This window comes from Dysidea avara, chromosome 1 (genome assembly GCF_963678975.1).
Source record: "Dysidea avara chromosome 1, odDysAvar1.4, whole genome shotgun sequence".
Lineage (NCBI taxonomy): Eukaryota > Metazoa > Porifera > Demospongiae > Dictyoceratida > Dysideidae > Dysidea > Dysidea avara.
This window is the reverse complement of record NC_089272.1, coordinates 5,023,542-5,041,186: the sequence shown is the minus strand read 5'-3', so window position 1 is coordinate 5,041,186 and position 17,645 is coordinate 5,023,542. Positions and strand designations below refer to the sequence as shown.

At 35.3% G+C, this 17,645-nt stretch overlaps 6 protein-coding genes across 6 annotated transcripts; all 6 read right to left on the bottom strand.

Annotated features, from left to right (window-relative positions):
• Window positions 1–9: 9 nt before the first annotated feature.
• LOC136249670 (uncharacterized) lies at window positions 10–1,542 on the bottom strand. Its single transcript, XM_066041790.1, has 2 exons — window positions 1,406–1,542; window positions 10–1,338 (listed from the first exon to the last, which is right to left on the bottom strand). Exons 1-2 carry the CDS (start codon window positions 1,446–1,448, stop codon window positions 197–199), a joined length of 1,185 nt encoding a protein of 394 aa, XP_065897862.1. The 5' UTR covers window positions 1,449–1,542; the 3' UTR covers window positions 10–196.
• A 136-nt stretch (window positions 1,543–1,678) lies between these two features.
• LOC136249584 (uncharacterized) lies at window positions 1,679–3,286 on the bottom strand. The gene is made up of 2 exons (XM_066041676.1): window positions 3,147–3,286; window positions 1,679–3,068 (listed from the first exon to the last, which is right to left on the bottom strand). Exons 1-2 carry the CDS (start codon window positions 3,190–3,192, stop codon window positions 1,819–1,821), a joined length of 1,296 nt encoding a protein of 431 aa, XP_065897748.1. The 5' UTR covers window positions 3,193–3,286; the 3' UTR covers window positions 1,679–1,818.
• Window positions 3,287–3,517: 231 nt separating this feature from the next.
• LOC136249511 (uncharacterized) lies at window positions 3,518–4,963 on the bottom strand. Its single transcript, XM_066041575.1, has 2 exons — window positions 4,871–4,963; window positions 3,518–4,816 (listed from the first exon to the last, which is right to left on the bottom strand). Exons 1-2 carry the CDS (start codon window positions 4,911–4,913, stop codon window positions 3,690–3,692), a joined length of 1,170 nt encoding a protein of 389 aa, XP_065897647.1. The 5' UTR covers window positions 4,914–4,963; the 3' UTR covers window positions 3,518–3,689.
• A 139-nt stretch (window positions 4,964–5,102) lies between these two features.
• LOC136249426 (uncharacterized) lies at window positions 5,103–6,693 on the bottom strand. The gene is made up of 2 exons (XM_066041466.1): window positions 6,562–6,693; window positions 5,103–6,492 (listed from the first exon to the last, which is right to left on the bottom strand). Exons 1-2 carry the CDS (start codon window positions 6,605–6,607, stop codon window positions 5,354–5,356), a joined length of 1,185 nt encoding a protein of 394 aa, XP_065897538.1. The 5' UTR covers window positions 6,608–6,693; the 3' UTR covers window positions 5,103–5,353.
• A 265-nt stretch (window positions 6,694–6,958) lies between these two features.
• LOC136249356 (uncharacterized) lies at window positions 6,959–8,385 on the bottom strand. The gene is made up of 2 exons (XM_066041357.1): window positions 8,297–8,385; window positions 6,959–8,241 (listed from the first exon to the last, which is right to left on the bottom strand). The coding sequence occupies exons 1-2, from the start codon at window positions 8,337–8,339 to the stop codon at window positions 7,097–7,099; spliced, it is 1,188 nt and encodes a 395-aa protein (XP_065897429.1). The 5' UTR covers window positions 8,340–8,385; the 3' UTR covers window positions 6,959–7,096.
• Window positions 8,386–8,666: 281 nt separating this feature from the next.
• LOC136249262 (uncharacterized) lies at window positions 8,667–10,013 on the bottom strand. Its single transcript, XM_066041257.1, has 2 exons — window positions 9,880–10,013; window positions 8,667–9,752 (listed from the first exon to the last, which is right to left on the bottom strand). Exons 1-2 carry the CDS (start codon window positions 9,920–9,922, stop codon window positions 8,746–8,748), a joined length of 1,050 nt encoding a protein of 349 aa, XP_065897329.1. The 5' UTR covers window positions 9,923–10,013; the 3' UTR covers window positions 8,667–8,745.
• Window positions 10,014–17,645: the final 7,632 nt, after the last annotated feature.

The window sequence follows — 17,645 nt, the reverse complement described above, 5'->3', positions numbered from 1 at the left end:
TCCAGCTCATTATATTTTAGTAAATGTTTTTATAATAACTGCAGGAAAAACTTACTACATCTATGCTTTGCAAACAATTAGTTACTATGGCTATAGCTTAGCTAGCTAAATCACAATGCTGTTGGGTATGCATGTACAGTAGCTTGTGTATGCATGTTGCATAAAAGTACGTAATCTATGATAAACAAATTGACTACTACTGGATTACACATTCACTTCCTGTTGTTTTCTTAATCAATACTTTGTACCATTTTCTGTCTCGCTTTTGCTTTAACTCGTCATTTACCTTGCGCTCATATACTAGCCGCTCTTTAAGTATCCTCATGGCTTCTTGTTGAGCTTCTTCTAATATTCTGCGCTTTTCTTTTCCTTCTGCTACCTCTCTTTCCAACATCTGTTTCTCTTGAAAGTGCAAGTCACGTTCTTTCTTTGCCTCTGTTGCCTCTTCTTTTTTCTGCTTAACTTCTTGGTGGGCTTTCTCTTTAAACGACCTATTCTTTTCTTCTAACCTCTGTTTAGCTTCTGCTCTTTCCTTATCGGCTTTCTCTACATGTTGTTTGGCTTGTGCTACATACTCTTGGTCACCTATCCTTTTTTGTACGTTAATTTTAGCATCTGCAAGTCGATGTTGCAATTCTTCACTAGCAGCTTCTTTTTCTTTTACTAATTTGTCTATTAGTTCTTTTGCTTTAACAAACAAGGCATTTGTATAAAGTTTGTGATCATTGGCTTCATGTAGTTTTGTGATCATGGCGTGTAGTTCCTTGGTTTTCTGCTGATAGTAAGCTTCAGGGTCACTAGATGGCTTGACAGACTCTATCACGATGTAGCGATTTCTTACCTTCCTGACAAGGTCTTGCAGTGCTGGCGGGCATCGTTCTTTCTTAAGATTTTCCTGTAGTTGCTTGATTTGCTTTTCATCATCAGCTCCAAGGGAAGCTGCTTTAGTGAAAAGGATGAACATGTGAGGCCAAAGGTCTGGAAATTCAGTCATATACTTGATAGTGTTAGTTTCATTGGTGGTGTATCGATCCTTTGCACTGATGACAAGGCAAATTGCATTCACTCCTTTACTAGCAAGTATCAATGCTTCACCAAACTCATTCATGTGTTCTTCTTCTGTTTCATAATCATCACAAAAGCCTGGGGTGTCTATCAATTTTAGTCGGATACCTTGCATGCTGATTGTAGCTGCAGCGCTTTTAGTTGTAACAGATGCAAAACCACCATGAGCTTTAAATGCTGTGTTAGAGCAGCAGAAAAAGTTGCACACTGTGCTTTTTCCACTCCCTGTTACTCCAGTGACCAGCAGTGAAAAATCATAGCCACTTTCAAGATCTAAATGAAAGAATAAAATACATGTTTATTAGCTGCCAATGGTAGCATAAAGAAAGATAAACAGTACCTTTTGATAGATTAAGATCATGTTTCAAGCTGCTGCTAGCCATTTATTGTTTGAATTCACAGTATTCAGGTAGCTGATAAACAATAGAGCTGCTTTTAATAAACTTGTATTACTGAACTACTGGAAGACAACAATACTATATAAAAGGTGAGAGTTGACCACAGATATGTGTTATTAGTTAAACACACGGATACTAAACCACTTACCACATAACATTCCAAGAATTGTGTATATCCTGTGTGTGCAGCTGTGTTGCATAATATTTCTTTGAAATTCAATTGTGGTTTTCAAGTGTAAAGTTTAATGATTTTTCAGTGCAGTACGTTATGAAGTGCAAACTATAATTATTTAAATGTGTACGCATAAACATTTTTTGTATGGTTTACACACAAAGAATAGTATGTATCAATTTGCTATTGTATGACACATTCTTTTCCAGTCATTTTATTGCTAAGAGCATTATACCAATTTCTGTTCCTTTGACTCATCAGTTCTTTGTTTTGTGAGCGGAGTAGTTGTAGTTCTTGTTTTAAACTCTCTAATGCCTCATCACAAGCCTCTTTCTCTAACTTCTTTTGTACATCTTTAAGTACATCGTTGTTCAGCTTTTCGGTGTTAGTCTTTATGATATTTTCCTCTTTAGTGATATCTTTGTCTCTTTCTTGTGTTAATTCTTTTTTCTTTGTTGCTTCGTCCATTTTTGCCAGCTTTATTTGACTTGAGGCTTCTTCTTCTGCAGCTGCTATTGCTTCTTTGTAATCTTGCTCTGCCTTTTCTATTGCTGCCTTTCTTATTTTGTCAGCTGCTGCAATGGCCTCAAGTTTCAAAGCGTTTGCATTTTCCACTAATGATCTCCTCTTTCTTTCAATAGTCCACCACTGATTTTCAAAGCTCTTTCTTTTCTTGAGTGAGTTTTCTCTATTTAAATCTCTTACCTGTACTTGAAGGGTCTGTACAGCTGTTTGCTCTGACTTCTGCACCTTTTCTTTTCGCGCCTGTTCAACCATCTTACTTGCTTTAACAAACAGTTCATTAGTGTATAATCTGTGGCTGTTTAGTTCATGGATTTTGTCAATCATTTGTAAAATCTCCCTTGCCTTTTGCTTGTAGTAAGCTTGGTAATTTTCAGCTGGTTCAACAGATTCTACTAGTATGTATCGATTGTTCACACATTTTATCAAGTCATGCAAAGCTTGTGGACACCTTTCAGCCGCAAGATTTTTCTGGAGTTGTGACGCACGTTGCTGTTCATCCTCCCCTAAAACTCCAGCATTTGTGAAAAGGATAAATGTAAAGGGCCAGATTTCTTTGAATTTTGTCATTTCCTTGAAAGTTCTTGATTCATTTTTTGTGAATCTTCCTCCAGCATTTATTGTAAAGCCAATGGCATGTACTCCTTTTCTAGCAAGAAAAATCGCCCTCCCTAGTTCTTTCATGTGATCTTCATCTGTCTCATATTCATCACAGAAGCCAGGTGTGTCTATTAACTTAACTGTTTTCCCAAGAACCTTTTTGATGACAACTCCAGTTTTAGCAGTCACTGATGCAAATCCTTCATTTGTTGTAAAGACCTCTTCAGAGCAGAAAAAATTACATGCACTACTTTTACCACTTCCAGTTACTCCAGTAACCATAAGAGAATAATCATATACCTCTTCTGTATCTGTAGATTAATACAAAATGTGTATATAGATTTAATAGTTATGTTTAAGCAACATGCTTTATACATCAACTAGCTTACCATTAGATGAGGTATCTTTTGTAGTGTGCACTTTATAGGAGGCCATTGTGAAGACAACTATTTCTGCTTAAAGAAACTAAATTTATGAAGTTTCAATTATCATGAGGTAATAAATAGATGTGTTGGTTAAAGTACCAAATACAGTAAGAGTGATGGTGTATGCACTAGTGACACAATAAGTATCTGTGCATGCATGATGCACCACAAGTGTAAACATATAATATGTATGCATGCATGCCTGCAGATACTGAGTAGTCTGCATGCATGCTAGTGGTCTGTGCATGGAGGTTTTGCTTATACGTATGTATATTCTTCTTCCTTGGTGAGCTCATCTCTTTATATTATGTATAGTTGATGGTAAAAACAACAAATAACATCAAATAATTTGTTTTCTCTAGAAAATTTGCTTATTTACCAAATGTGCACAAGAATACTATAGTTACAGTGTACATAGTTCTAGCTTATTCTATTTCTAGCTTATTCTATTTCTGTGCTTATTCTATTTCTAGCTTATTCTATTTCTAGCTTATTCTATTTCTGTGCTTAGGCACTTGTAGGTTTCTTAAATAAAAATCTGTACCATTTCTTGCTAGACTTTTCTTTTGACTCTTCTGCTTTATCTTTGAGCATTTCTTGTTTTTCACCCTCTTCCTTCAGCTGTTTTTTCAAAGCTTCGATGGCTTCTTGCTTTATTTTTTGTTTTTCTGCTAACTCTTTCTCTAATCGTTCTTTTTCACGGTAAACTTCATCTCGTTCTTGTTTTGCTTTCTCCTTCTCATTTTCTTTTTGAAACAATTGTTCTTTCTCCTGATCTAATAGTAGTTGTCTCTTTTCGTCTTGTGTTTTCTCAAGTTCTATTTGTTTTTCTACTGATGTTTGTGCTGTTTGTTTAGCCTGCTCTAAAACCTTTTCTTCTTCTAATCGCTTTTTGATATTTTCTTCTGTTTCACTCTTTTTCATTTGCAACTGGTTTTTTGCTTCAGTGTTTTCTTTTGCTAACTTGTCTAGTAACTCTTTTGTGCTATTGAACAACTCGTTGCTATACAGTTGGTAATTAGCTGCTTTGTGTATTGTAGTTATCATGTCATGCAGTTCTTTGGTTTTTGTTTGGTAATACGCTTCAGGGTCGCCAGACGGTTTGATTGATTCCACAAGTATGTAACGATTGCTTACTTTCTGCATCAGATCATTTAAAGCTGCTGGACATCGTTCAGCTTCAAAGTTTGACTGTAGAGTTTTCTTTTGATCTTCTTCACTAGCTCCAAGACAGTTTGCATGGGTGAATATGATAAACATAAATGGCCATAGTTCTTGAAATTGTGACAATTTGTCAATAGTTGTCTTTTCGTTTGTTGTGTATCGTGATTTTACACTGATAACAAGGCTTATCGCATTTACTCCTTTGCTGGCAAGTACTAATGACTCGCCAAATTCTTTCATGTGTTCATCTTCATCATTGTAGTCATCACAAAAGCCTGGGGTATCTATTAGTTTAAGTCGAATGCCTTGCATGGTGATTATTGCTGCTGCACTTTTGTCTGTGATAGATGCAAACCCACATCCAGTCTCAAAAGCAGTTTTGGAACAGCTAAGAAAATTGCAAAATGCACTTTTCCCATTTCCTGTAACTCCAGTAACCATTAAGCTGTAATCACATGTGCTCTCCAAGTCTAAGTACCACCAAAAATGGTTAAATAATGATATTTTATCAACAGACTACATACCTTTTGAGAGATGAACTTCATGCTTCAAAGTGCTACTAGCCATGTTCACTGTAGTTGGTACTGTATATACAACAGGACACTAACTTATTTGTGATTGAGCAAATGCACGATGCAGTATTTATATCTAATTATACTGATTCATGTGTCTAAGTGCAAATATGCAGACATGCATATCATATCAATTGTTGTTCATGCAGCTAACAACAGCATTACATCATCAAATCTGTCACTGTTACAGTAGCTAAATTAACAAATATTATTGATCAAAATTGAATACAAATAGATGTGTACAAGTGTTACAATGCAGACATACATGAAAGCAACTGAAACAATGTAATGAAGATGGATACATCAAATAGTTGTGTGCATACAAGTGTTTATATGTAAGATATAATTTGGTTCTTTAAAATGTGTGCAGAAAATAGTTACAACTAAATGTCAAAGCAATATCATAGCTAATTCTAAAAATGTTTGCTATCAATATTATTGTATTACGCATTCTTTTCCTGTTGATTTTCTTGTTAAAACACCATACCATTTCTTGCTTCTCTTCTTTCTTAGATCATCGTTTGACACACGAAGAGCGTTAAACTCCTTCTTAAGTTCTTCTAAGGCTTCCTGTTGTGCTTGCGTTTCCAACTGATGCGCTTCATCATCTTGCTGTTCTGCAACCTTCTGCTTTAGTTGAGCAATTTCATCCTGGATTTTTTCCTTTTCATCCTGCAATTGTAGTTTTTCTTTTTCTATTTGAGCAAGTTTTTCTTCTCGCTGCTTTTGCATCTGTAGTTCTTCCCCTTCCAGCCTTTTTTTCAGATTCAGTTCCTTTTGTTTTGCAAGTTGCTCTTGTATACGTGCTTGTTTTGCAACTACTTCTGCTTGCTTTGCTGCTTCTGCTTCAAATATGGCATTAAGTTCAGCCATCTTTTTCTTTCCAAGTATTTCCTTTTTTTGTGCAGCATATTTTTCTGCTATCTCCTTGGCTTTGTTGAATAGTTCATTGGTGTACAGTTTGCGATCATTGTCCAGATAAATGACATCTACCATTTCTACTATCTCTTGAACTTTTGCACGGTGGTATTCTTCTGTGTTGTTGGTTGAATCAACCAATATGTAACGATGTTTTATCCTCTTCATAAGGTCTTTCAAAGCTTCTGGGCATCTATCCAATGCAAGGTTACTCTTCAGCTTGGCTTTGCGCTCATCATCGGTATCTCCTAAAGAATCTGCATGGGTGAAAATGATAAACGTGAAAGTCCACAGGTTCTTAATTTCTGATATCTCTTTGATTACTGTGGTATCATTCTTTGTATAGCGGCTACCAGCATTAATTGCTAACCCTACTGCATTAACTCCTTTTCTGGCTGAGAAGATTCCCTCACCCACTTGTGCCATATGTTGTTCATCTGTCTCGAAATCATCACAAAATCCAGGAGTATCAATCAGTTTGATCTTCTTGTCTTGCAGTGTAACAATTGCTGCTGCACTGTTTGCAGTCTCTGATGCAAAGCCTGGCTTGGATACATATGCTTCTTTGTCACAGCAAATAAAACCACATAGACTACTTTTTCCACTTCCAGTAATTCCAGTTATCAGTAGCGAGTAGTCGTAATCTTCAGATTGATCTACAAAGACAAGTACATTTAACAGCTGTTACATTCAATATCACAAACTACTTTATGATTGATACTAACTATGAGTGACTGTGCCCCTGATAGCTCCAAAGTATCGATCTGCCATTTCTTCAGTTTCCTCTACAACACTAAACTTTTGCCAAAATAATTATGCTGTGGACTTTTTGCAAGTGTGCAAATAAGAAAAACGGAGTCCTTTTATAGTCTGGACTAAAACATGCATCCAAATTTAAAATGTGTTTTCTTGGAATGCAGTTGCCATGGAAACAAATTCAAATGCATAATTGTAATTCTTGGAAACAGATCAAGCTTATGTAGTTGCTACAGATAATGAAATCACGATCGTTGCATGCATGGCCATACATGCATACTTGTTATTATAGTGATGTGGCTGATTCACAGAATATCTTATTTTGATTGTATGGCAACAATAGTGCATTATTAAGCAATTCCATAATGACAAGGTATAACTACATATACATTATGCATTAAACAGGAAGTACATTAATGTGTGTACTTGTAAGTGTATGTGAAAACTGTATTACAATATGTGTATAGCCAATCAACAAAATGCACTTATACGTATGTTATTTGTTTATTGAAGTACGCATTCATTTCCTGTTGTCTTTTTCATTAGAGTGTTATACCATTTTCTATTGCGCTTTCCTTTTAGCTGTTCGTTAAGTTGACGTTCCTTAATTAATTCCGCTTTCAACTTTTCTACTGCTTCCTTATTGGCTTCTTTTACCAACTCTTTGTTTCGTTTTTCTTCTATCAAACTTTGTTCTAGCGATTCCTTTTCTTGTTGTTGTTTTTCAATTTCATTCTGTATTTTTACTTTTTCTTGCTCTTTTGCCATTTCGTCTTCACTCAGTTGTTCATAATGTGACCTTCTCTTTTCTTCTGCTTCTTTCTGTGTGTGCTCTAACTCTAGATTAGAATGACTTGTTTTCTGTTTGGCTTCTTCAGCATCTTTCTGCTTTTCTTTCCGCTTCAATGTATCCATTTGTACTTGAGTTTGGCAACGTACTAACTCGGTTTCTGCCTCTTGTTTCTCCTTTATCAGCTTATCTATCATTTCTTTTGCTTTCCTGAAGAGTGCATTAGTATACAGTGTATGGTTGTTGGCCTCGTCCAATTCAGCAATCATGGAATGCAGCTGTGTTGTTTTTGTTTGATAATAAGCTTCAGGATTCTGGGAGGGTTTGACAGACTCCACAAGAACATAGCGATTTTTAACCTTTTGCATGAGCTCCTTTAATGCTTCTGGACATCTGGGATGCTTAAAATTTGCTTGCAAATTAGTATTGCGTTCATGTTCATTGCTTCCAATTGAACCTGCATTAGTGAAAAGGACAAACATGTAAGGCCACAATTCTGGAAATTCAGTCATATACTTGATGGTGTTAGTTTCATTAGCAGTATAGCGAGCTTTGGCACTGATGACAAGGCCAATTGCATTGACTCCTTTACTAGCAAGCACCAGTGCTTCACCAAACTCATTCATGTGCTCTTCTTCTGTTTCATAATCATCACAAAAGCCTGGGGTGTCTATCAATTTCAGTCGGATATCTTGCATGGTGATTGTGGCTGCAGCACTTTTAGATGTTACAGAGGCAAAGCCAGCATTAGCTTCAAAAGCATTCTTTGAACAGCACAGAAAATTGCACAGTGTGCTTTTTCCACTCCCTGTTACACCAGTCACCAGCAGTGAATATTTATAATTGCTGTCAAGATCATCTAAGACAACAAATATGCCTGATCCTAATGAGTTGAGTCATATAAAAGGACATACCTTTAGAAAGCTCACAATCGTGTTTTAAACTACTGCTAGCCATAGCTAATAATTGTGGAGTCTCTTTTGTCTTTTGTACATATAGAGCCTTAGTTTTAACAGTATTATTAAAAATGGATAATTTTGTGTTTATATAGTGTCCACCTAATAAAAGGTGTTGCATCATTAGCACTGTTGGTGTGTATGCAGAGTATCAAGTGAATCATGCAATTCAACTTGCAAACTAAATATGTCATACTGTAGAAATTAAGTGAATGAAATATTAGCGCAGTAAACTGTAAATGTTAATGTCCACTTTTAAATTTGTGCAAACTGTTTAGTATAGAGGTACATACAATATGAAGACATGCTGCGAATGTGTTATTTGCAATTAAGATATTTACATATTATACAGAAATGTGTTATATGGTGTATACATGTGCTTGAAGTGGTACAGTATATTTGTGTGGTTACTGAATAGAACATTCTTTCCCTGTCATGTGTTTGCTCAAAATGTTGTACCAGTGTTTATTTCTTTTCTTGTTCAACTCTTTGACTTCTGATTGAAGATCGTTTAGTTCTTTTTGTATTGTTTTTAAGGCTTTAATTTGAACGTCTTCATATATTCTTTCACCATTCGGTTCATTTTTCTCTACATTTTTAACCTGTCTTGTATTTGGTGCATGAACTGTTGGCTTGCTGGTGACATCATTGCTTTGCTCTTCTGTTTTTTTGGTGTTGATTGGCATATTTTCCTGTGATCCCTTTTGCATTTTCAGAGGTAGGGAGTGGTGTTCTTTGTCAACCCTGTCAGCCATTTCCTTGGCCTTAATAAAGATTTCATTTGTGTATAGTTTTCGATTGTTAGATTGATGTATCACTTCAATCATCTGAAGAAGCTCTGTAACCTTACAGCTATAGTAGGCTCCATGATCATCAGTGACGTTTATCGACTCTACAAGTAAGAAGCGATAGTTAATAGTTTTCAGTAGATCTAGTAGAAGCTGTGGACAACGCTCTTCACTAAGGTTTTCCTGTAATTGTTTTTTCTGCAATTCCTCAGTTGCACCTAAGGCCCCAGAATTAGTGAATACAACGAAGGTAAAGGGCCATATTGCTTTCAACTCTAGCAAGTCCTTGATTGTGTTAGATTCACTCTTTGTGTATCTTGCATCTGCATTAATAGTCAAACAAATAGCATTCACACCATCTCTAGCCAGGTAAATAGCTTCTCCAATCTCCATCATGTGCTCTTGTTCTGTTTCATAATCATCACAAAACCCTGGTGTGTCTATTAGTTTAACTCTGTGGTTATTAATGGTAGCAATTGCAGCACCAGCTTTACTTGTTACTGAAGCAAACCCACTGTTGGACAAAAATGCTGTTTTGGAGTGACAAAAGAAGTTACATAAACTGCTCTTGCCACTACCAGTAATTCCTGTGACTAGTACTGAGTATGTACTATCTGTGCCTAAATCTGGAAAATAAATATAAGAGAAGGTATATAGTGATATTAGCCATTACATGGAGCTTTTTAGACTTGTCTTTTTAACAGTAATCATAAATTTGTACAGAAAGTTACTTTCTATTAGCTAACAGCTCACCAAAGGATACTTTGCTAATGTCAGTTGTTGTATTGCTTGCCATTCGCTCTGATAACTGATGCTGCTCTTCAGTTGTCCACAATAGTATTAATAATGCTGTTCAATCAGAGTCAACACATTAAAATGATTTATTGCTAACCACTATAAACTAATTGTGGTTTACATACTTACCCACTATATTTGTGATACATGCTTTGATAGGTTACCCAAACTCCTGCAACTATTTCCTGTCTGCGTGGCTAAGTAAAAGATAAATGTTGATTACTGCAGAGAATTGTGAAATGTTGCACATTGATAGACTACTGCACAGGGATAGAGAGGCAGATACAATACATTGGGTTAATTTCAAGTTATTTTTTCTTGTTTAGTGAAAGCTATCCCACAATATCAATTCACTATCATAATAGCCATTCACCTAGCCAGGTACATATTACAGGTCACGGTAACTGTGGAATCTTTACATGCAGCTAGAACCATTGTGTGTTATTCTATGTTTTGTTTCCATAGCAATTCTGGTAATTCCACAAATAGGTCTACTTGTGGTTGTTGGGTGTTTTTGTTTAATTCTGAGAAAGCCAAAAATGAGCAAACACCCATTCAATACATATGTTTATTGGTAAATTCTGAGAAATAGAACTTTTAGCTAGCATTGTTATGAATGGGTACAGGTGTTTTTATCCTATAATTCTGAGAAAGACAAATGTTAACCTTAAAGTAACCCAACTATTTCACCTCTGTTATTGACTTCTGAGAAGCAGTAACACACAGGTGCTTTACCTGGAACTATATATTAAACAACACTCTTATGGATGCAAGTGGTTGTTATATATTTCTGAGAAAGTATGATGAGACCAGAATGCAACTATAATTATATGCCATATATTAATAAAGGTAATAAAATTATGCAGTGTATATACAGTTATTTTGTAGATTTTCATTTGCTTAGCAAAGCTATAAAACATGAAGCACATCTTCTTGAAATTAATTTATTTATATGGCTGCAAAATAGATAATTATGGCAAAGCTTGATTATATACATCTTGAAAAGGTTTAAATAAGTGATAACTTTGTATAATTTTAAGCTGCACTAGTTGCTAGTTTTATTGTGCATAATGGCTTCAGACCACGCATTGCATGTTTGTGTATGTACGTATCCGGCTGCACTTAATACTGCTGTGCACTGCAGTGAAACTATGACTGTTTTCAGAGATTTCCAACATAGACATATGCCTATATTATAAGGTATTCTATAATATCATTTACAAGTTTGGCTGCAGCATGAGTATGGATGCATTTAGGTGTACACTATTACCATAATAAGTAAGGATTATATATCTGCAGCAAGCAGCTATGCGAAACATGACTAATGCCATCCAGCGAACCAGGCACTGCACCACTCAAGTACTTGAGTCTTGTGCAGCAAAATCTTCCTGGGGCAGGACTGGTAAGGATTGTCCAGTCTTATGGAGTGTGGTCATGAAACCCAAAGTTCCACAATGACCCCAACATCGCTAATTGAAATAAGGACAGTTGGGCATTTGTTTCCCCAGTAAACACCAGGTACCCATTGATGTTACAACTGGGTGGGCTGCTTCCCCAGGTAACACCAGGTCTCCATTACATAGCTGGGTAGACTGAAACAATGTAAGTGAAGTTTCTTGCTCATTGTGGACATGCACAACAGCAACAATAACACCAACTTTGTATTACCGGGCGTTAAACCCGGAACCTTTTAATTACCAGGCTAATACTTTAACCACTTGACTAATGGCTATGCGTGATCATCACACTTTTTATACTCACAATTCACACACACACAATGCACGTTTAGTGTGATGCACACCACAGTAAAGCTTACATAGCACAGGAATTAAATACCCGTATATATATGTACTGCTGTCCAGTATCATGATGCAACCATGATGCAACTGAAACTTAGTGCTATCAAGAGTTCATAATATATATAAATATATATATATATTATGAACTCTTGGTGCTATGGAGATTCATCACTAACTGAGAATGAAAATTATTTTTACAGTGTGGTTATGTATTCCATGAATGTTTTTGGTATGACTTATCATATGCAATTCTGAGAAAAGAGTGATGAACCCTAAACCACACTATCACTAATACAGGATGTTTACCCTGAAAAGGTAACAAGCCAAAACCATTCCAGACGCTAAACTTTGGTGCTTTAAGTTACTATAGTTTATCTACTCTGTGTACCTATAGCATTAATTGATGACTCCAAGTGATCTGTTCTGAAGTGAGAATGTGAAATTGAATAATTTTCCTTGTCTGTTAATGTTGCATTGAGCACTTGCACTTAAATACATTTTATTGATGTCAAATAACTTAATACTATGACATAAATCCCAAACAAATTCTGCAATGCATCCATTACTATACAGCCCCAGTCCATCAATAACTCCAGAAATTTTATATCTTTATTCTATAGCAATGGACCAAATATTGTCTGGGCATATAAACAAATAAGTTCGTTGGGTAATTGCATGCATGGCAAAAGTATGATAGCTAGAATACCTCTGAGACTGAACCATGCACTCTTGAGACATGCAATACATCATGTCAATACTGATAGTTTGCACGTATATAAAAATTAGTGTATGAAATTATTGATAATCTCATTCACTGATCAACTTTATGGTGGGTATTCTCCAATTCCCAGATACAGTACGCTTGTAAAGTGAGGTAGAATTATGTAAAGCTTTATATCACTTTTTCAGAGAAGTACAGTAAACATATGGTGTTCATAGCAGTGAGGTTTATCTTCCTTAGAATTGCAGGACACACAGATAAAATAATATTACATGGAATTCTTGTGTGTATACATGCATGTTTGCAGCCTTTTAAAATAATCTAAAGGATATATCTTGATGGTTATATCTCCGTGGATGAATGTCTGTCAAATTTGCAGGTGATACAATGACATGAATACTACATGTACAGCTATGCTTTATCAGTTAACTATTCTGTATAAAAAATATACACAGATAATACATGTGCATAATGATGCTATTGTGTGTAAGCATGATCAAATCCGTACATGTGTATATATATGTAGTTGTATGCAGCACCATTAAGGTACACATTTAATGTGGTTTTATAGTAGCTTATGTGCTTGAACATGTACTTAGAAACAGGAGCATATCACTAACTGTCATTAAAGAAGTGTTTCTGGATTTTTTTTTACGCCTTGTAAATCTTGCTGTTTAAATAATACAATACATACACAGTTATTACAGAATCACAATTATTATATCTTTGCATGTCTTGCAAAACAGTCCTCCATCCATTTCTGTTGCCCTGTAATAAAATACTTGATGGATCGTAGGTCAATAACTACTGCTTGACAGCTATGATGAAAATGATCCAATGTGCGAAAATTGCATGGGCTCTGAAAATGTAGGTGACTAACTAGATCAAAGCCATGTAACCTTTGTGATGATCTGAGTGGAGATTTAAACTAAGGCAAAAGAATTACAGATTAGCGTGACCCTCTCCAGCCAGGAGGCAACAAGTAAGACTTAAAATTGAAGCACTCTGATGATTAGTCAAAGACGGAAATGTGAATTCACACATGTTCTCAACACGAGCTTGGAACTGATCCAAACGATTCAGATGAGTCAATGCTACTCCAGAATAGAGAATAGAGCCATATTCCAATACTGGACGAATCCAGGATGTATAAAGGGAATTCCAAATAGAAATTGACAGGGATACAGCTGGCCCAAGCATGACTTATAACACTGTCAATAATGTTTCTGCCAAATCAAGTACGTAATGTTTCCTAGTAGGTGATAAAACCTGGGTGCTGTCTCATGAGCCGTCTGATAGATCTGCATGAAATTTGGAGACTCATCCGATACAGTATGTGAGATCTTATGGAAATAGTTTGGATTTCATTATGCTGATGTATAGATAATTCTGTACATCGCTATGGTGGGCATGTGTGTGCTTGCATGTGAATGTAGTTATTGGTGGTCAGTCACCACCCAGGAGAGTATTGTTATTGCAACTTGATATATTGACTAGCTATCAGTACATTACATCAGAAATAAAATAGACCTGTAAAGACAACCACATTGAATTCTTTGAATTGCTAGCTGTGATTAAAGGTCATGTCAACATCCTGGCTTGTTGCTATAGGTGTGTACAAGCAATGCTCTCTACCATGATGTACAACAATGACATATGCTGTGTAAGTTTAAAGAAAGTTTAGCATACGTGCACTGATCAAGACCCTATTGTCAGAGGGACATGAATGGACCACCAATCTAATTACTATGTAGCTGCAATGTGAATTGCTCATACATTTTGTACAAGAGCAAATACATCAAAAATATGTTATATTGGAAACACCTACTGTAAAAATATGTCATGTGAATTTAAGACTTCCTGGCTTTATATAGGTCCTCAGTGGGATAGCATTCATAGAATAAGTATAGACACTGTTTACAGACATAAATTGTTAGGTACACAGTAAAAGGTAGAAATAAATTGAAACTCAGGTAACCCATATTTTATAGGTAGAAATAACTAAAACCAAGTATAATATATTTATTAAATAAACAATGCCAAGGTAGTTTAAAATAGTAAAAATTAAATATAAAATATATATCTACTAAGTAGATTTAACCTGCTAAATGTTGCAGTAACCGGTAAATATCTAGGGAGTTACTGCATTTGAAGTTGTATACCTTTATTTTTTTGCAGTGTACAGCTATATAATATGTATTACAATTAGCAAAGTATACTAGTATATAGATATTATAGTTTAGGATGTACAGGCTGTTTATGCATGCATTAGTTGTAAAAAAAGTGGCTCTAGTCTCTAAGAAACTTTAGCAAGCGACATGACCCATATAGTTCCACCAGTTTTAACAAGCTCATGCAGTATGCTTTGTACTGACTATATCATACAGAACAATATCAACTGCATCTGCAACAATTGATCCACTGTGTTCTTATTAAATTATTTGTCATTTAATTTCATATGCAGGTGTGTTGTTGCTCTATGAAGTCTTGTTGTGTGTATTATAATTAATGCTTTCGTCCAACTATAAAACTACTACCTATACACACCCATTTCATGGAATGTATGTGTAAAGGGAACAAGTTAAAATGTGCGATTCTCAGAATCCATTTGTTTACAGTGACTCTCCCATGGAATGCTAAAGATGCTACACCCATTATATGGAATTTACACATGTCCATGAAGGTAACAGGTTAAACAAACTTAAGTATATTCAAAGAAATATATTTGTTTACTGTAACTCTCATGAGATCTTAAAAATGATTTAGCCCTTTATGTGGTAAGTGCATGTCACAGGTTAAGTAAACATTTTGGGAGCTAGTTTGTACTTGTTTGTGCTGCATGCATGATTTTCCCATGATGCACCATGCCCACATCAAAACAGATAACCTCTTGTAAGTCATGTGCCTATTTGTTTTAGTCCATCATGTGATGTCCTTGTGCAGCAAATTGTATTTACAAACTTATTCTGTAGATGTCTGCATTAATTAACAATGTTGATCATAAACAGCTATTGCATACTGCATGTGCAAGGAAAATATTATTTGCAGGTATTGTGTTCTTTTGATTTAAAAAATGGTCAGACATGCAGTACACTACTTCAGCTTTCCAATAAAAAAATAAGTGTTTCAGTGCTAAATAATCTACAGAAGCAATGCATATATATTTTATACACACCTCTTCTAACAGTTGTCAAGTAAGATTTACATTTCTAGTGGACCTAGTTACTGTACATGTTTATACTACTGGGCAATTCTAACTTATAAACTTATAATTAATTTCATGTCATCTTCTTTTACCAACTTTGCCTATGCCATTGATAATCACTGACAGTGGAACACTGAACATCATATATATGTACTGTCAGTTAAAGTTTGTGCAATAGCATGCCTCAAAATGGTCAACCACAGGATATGACAGAAATGTGTAAACAGGTGCAATAATAATAATAGTTGTGTACATATAATAATAGTTGTGTACTTTGCATTAGATGATCACATTGAATGCAAAATCTGTTTATGAATTTTAAGAAAAAATGTGTGATTAAATAATTCTATAGCAAATAAGTAGCAGTATGTTCATAGCAACAAGTATGTTCATAGCAACAAGCCTGCCTAACCTACGTAGCAGATGTGTTATTGTGCAGTCATAATGAAATCTTAAAATTATGCTAATGTTAATTACTGTACAACTATTTCACATGTAGAAACAAATAATAAGATGTCATGAACAGATGTCAAATATAATAAACAATTTACTCCATATGTATGTATAGTTGCATGTGGCTATGCTAAGCAATTATATTTACTGTATGCATGTTATCTAGTACTGTGAATGAAAGATAAAATTGGCTAATAATTTTTGGTCTGTATAGATCAAGGACGTTGACATTGTGGGAATAATGACAACAGTATAATGTGGCACTAAAAATGTGAGCACAATACACTGAAATGTAGATAGGGACCAGTGGAACATTCCTTTTAGGGTCTTATTATTCTTTTTAGCAATTCGTTTTTTTCTTTCACCTAGTGTTCCTTAGAGTTATTTCTGAAATACAGCCTATTTCCTCTACAACTGAAGAGGGAATTGCTTGTAAGCTTAAATTTTACATCAAAAGACTAATAAAGCAGTCACATATTCCATTTAGATGGCTGCTTTAATGGGGTAGGTGAATGGTCTATTAGAGTATATCGACCTTTGATTCCAGTTTTATGGCAGTGGTGTTTGACTGCTCTCTACAAGAGTATTGTATCATATATTGCAGGAATAATAATATTTATGAATTTATTATTTCTGAGAGTCATCCTGTTAGCTATTCTGAAATTATTCTTTCCCAAAGTAGTGCCCACAATATCACCTGTGGAACGTGGTTGGGTAGCAGCTATAAGGCTACTATGCTCCAAATATTGAGCATTATGCTTTTGAGCGCTAGTACTCAAAAATCACCTATTACACAACTCCCTTGAGAAATGTCCATTTATGTCACTATATTGTCAATCTACATGTATGTTGATGTTTCAGTTTTCTATTCCGTTAGCTGGTTGCTGTATTAGAATATTGTATTAGTGAGAACAATCATTATAATGCACAAACAAGTCCTTGGTTACATGCAACCACTAAAATGGAGTTAGTGATTAATACTAAACCAGGGTTAGTGAAGAATACTATGTGGGCTAGAAAGGAAGTATCAAGGAGTACAAGTAATAGTTATACAATGGCTGCAATGGATTTTTGCTGATATATGCACCTAAAAATCAGAGGGTCACAGGCAGGTGTACATGTTACACAGAGCACAATAATCACAAACTGCATGCTGTTAAGTCCCTGGGCACTCACCGGATGAAGCTGTAAAGTATTCATGTACAGGTGGAAAAATCATGTAAACTATATGTACTCATTGATTGATGAAGGATGCTACATCTAATCGTCTTAGAATGATTCACTGGCAGTGGTTGAGTGTTTTATTAGAGTATTTGTTTGACTTCTTTATTGGAGTATCACTTTGTCATTTTTTTTTTGTTGTTTTTTTGCCACAAGACAAAGTAGTTTTGGCCAATATTCTTTTCTGCTGTAAAACAACCATGTGGTGGAACAGTTTACCCTCTATATTATTTACTCAGTCTGGTGACTGTTACATTCTCTTCATGGACATCTGGCTTTGTTTGTTGTGGTGTCATGCATGCATATTAAATGCAGGATTTTGCTG

Excerpts from the sequence above, each read along its gene's own strand:
- LOC136249670 (XM_066041790.1), bottom strand. The coding sequence starts at position 1,448 with ATGGCTAGCAGCAGCTTGAAACATGATCTTAATCTATCAAAAG. Across the intron at positions 1,339-1,405 it reads TGATCTTAATCTATCAAAAG|ATCTTGAAAGTGGCTATGAT; the intron begins GTACTGTTTATC and ends TCTTTCATTTAG.
- LOC136249584 (XM_066041676.1), bottom strand. The coding sequence starts at position 3,192 with ATGGCCTCCTATAAAGTGCACACTACAAAAGATACCTCATCTAATG. Across the intron at positions 3,069-3,146 it reads AAAAGATACCTCATCTAATG|ATACAGAAGAGGTATATGAT; the intron begins GTAAGCTAGTTG and ends ATTAATCTACAG.
- LOC136249511 (XM_066041575.1), bottom strand. The coding sequence starts at position 4,913 with ATGGCTAGTAGCACTTTGAAGCATGAAGTTCATCTCTCAAAAG. Across the intron at positions 4,817-4,870 it reads TGAAGTTCATCTCTCAAAAG|ACTTGGAGAGCACATGTGAT; the intron begins GTATGTAGTCTG and ends GGTGGTACTTAG.
- LOC136249426 (XM_066041466.1), bottom strand. The coding sequence starts at position 6,607 with ATGGCAGATCGATACTTTGGAGCTATCAGGGGCACAGTCACTCATA. Across the intron at positions 6,493-6,561 it reads CAGGGGCACAGTCACTCATA|ATCAATCTGAAGATTACGAC; the intron begins GTTAGTATCAAT and ends TTGTCTTTGTAG.
- LOC136249356 (XM_066041357.1), bottom strand. The coding sequence starts at position 8,339 with ATGGCTAGCAGTAGTTTAAAACACGATTGTGAGCTTTCTAAAG. Across the intron at positions 8,242-8,296 it reads CGATTGTGAGCTTTCTAAAG|ATGATCTTGACAGCAATTAT; the intron begins GTATGTCCTTTT and ends TTGTTGTCTTAG.
- LOC136249262 (XM_066041257.1), bottom strand. The coding sequence starts at position 9,922 with ATGGCAAGCAATACAACAACTGACATTAGCAAAGTATCCTTTG. Across the intron at positions 9,753-9,879 it reads CATTAGCAAAGTATCCTTTG|ATTTAGGCACAGATAGTACA; the intron begins GTGAGCTGTTAG and ends TTTATTTTCCAG.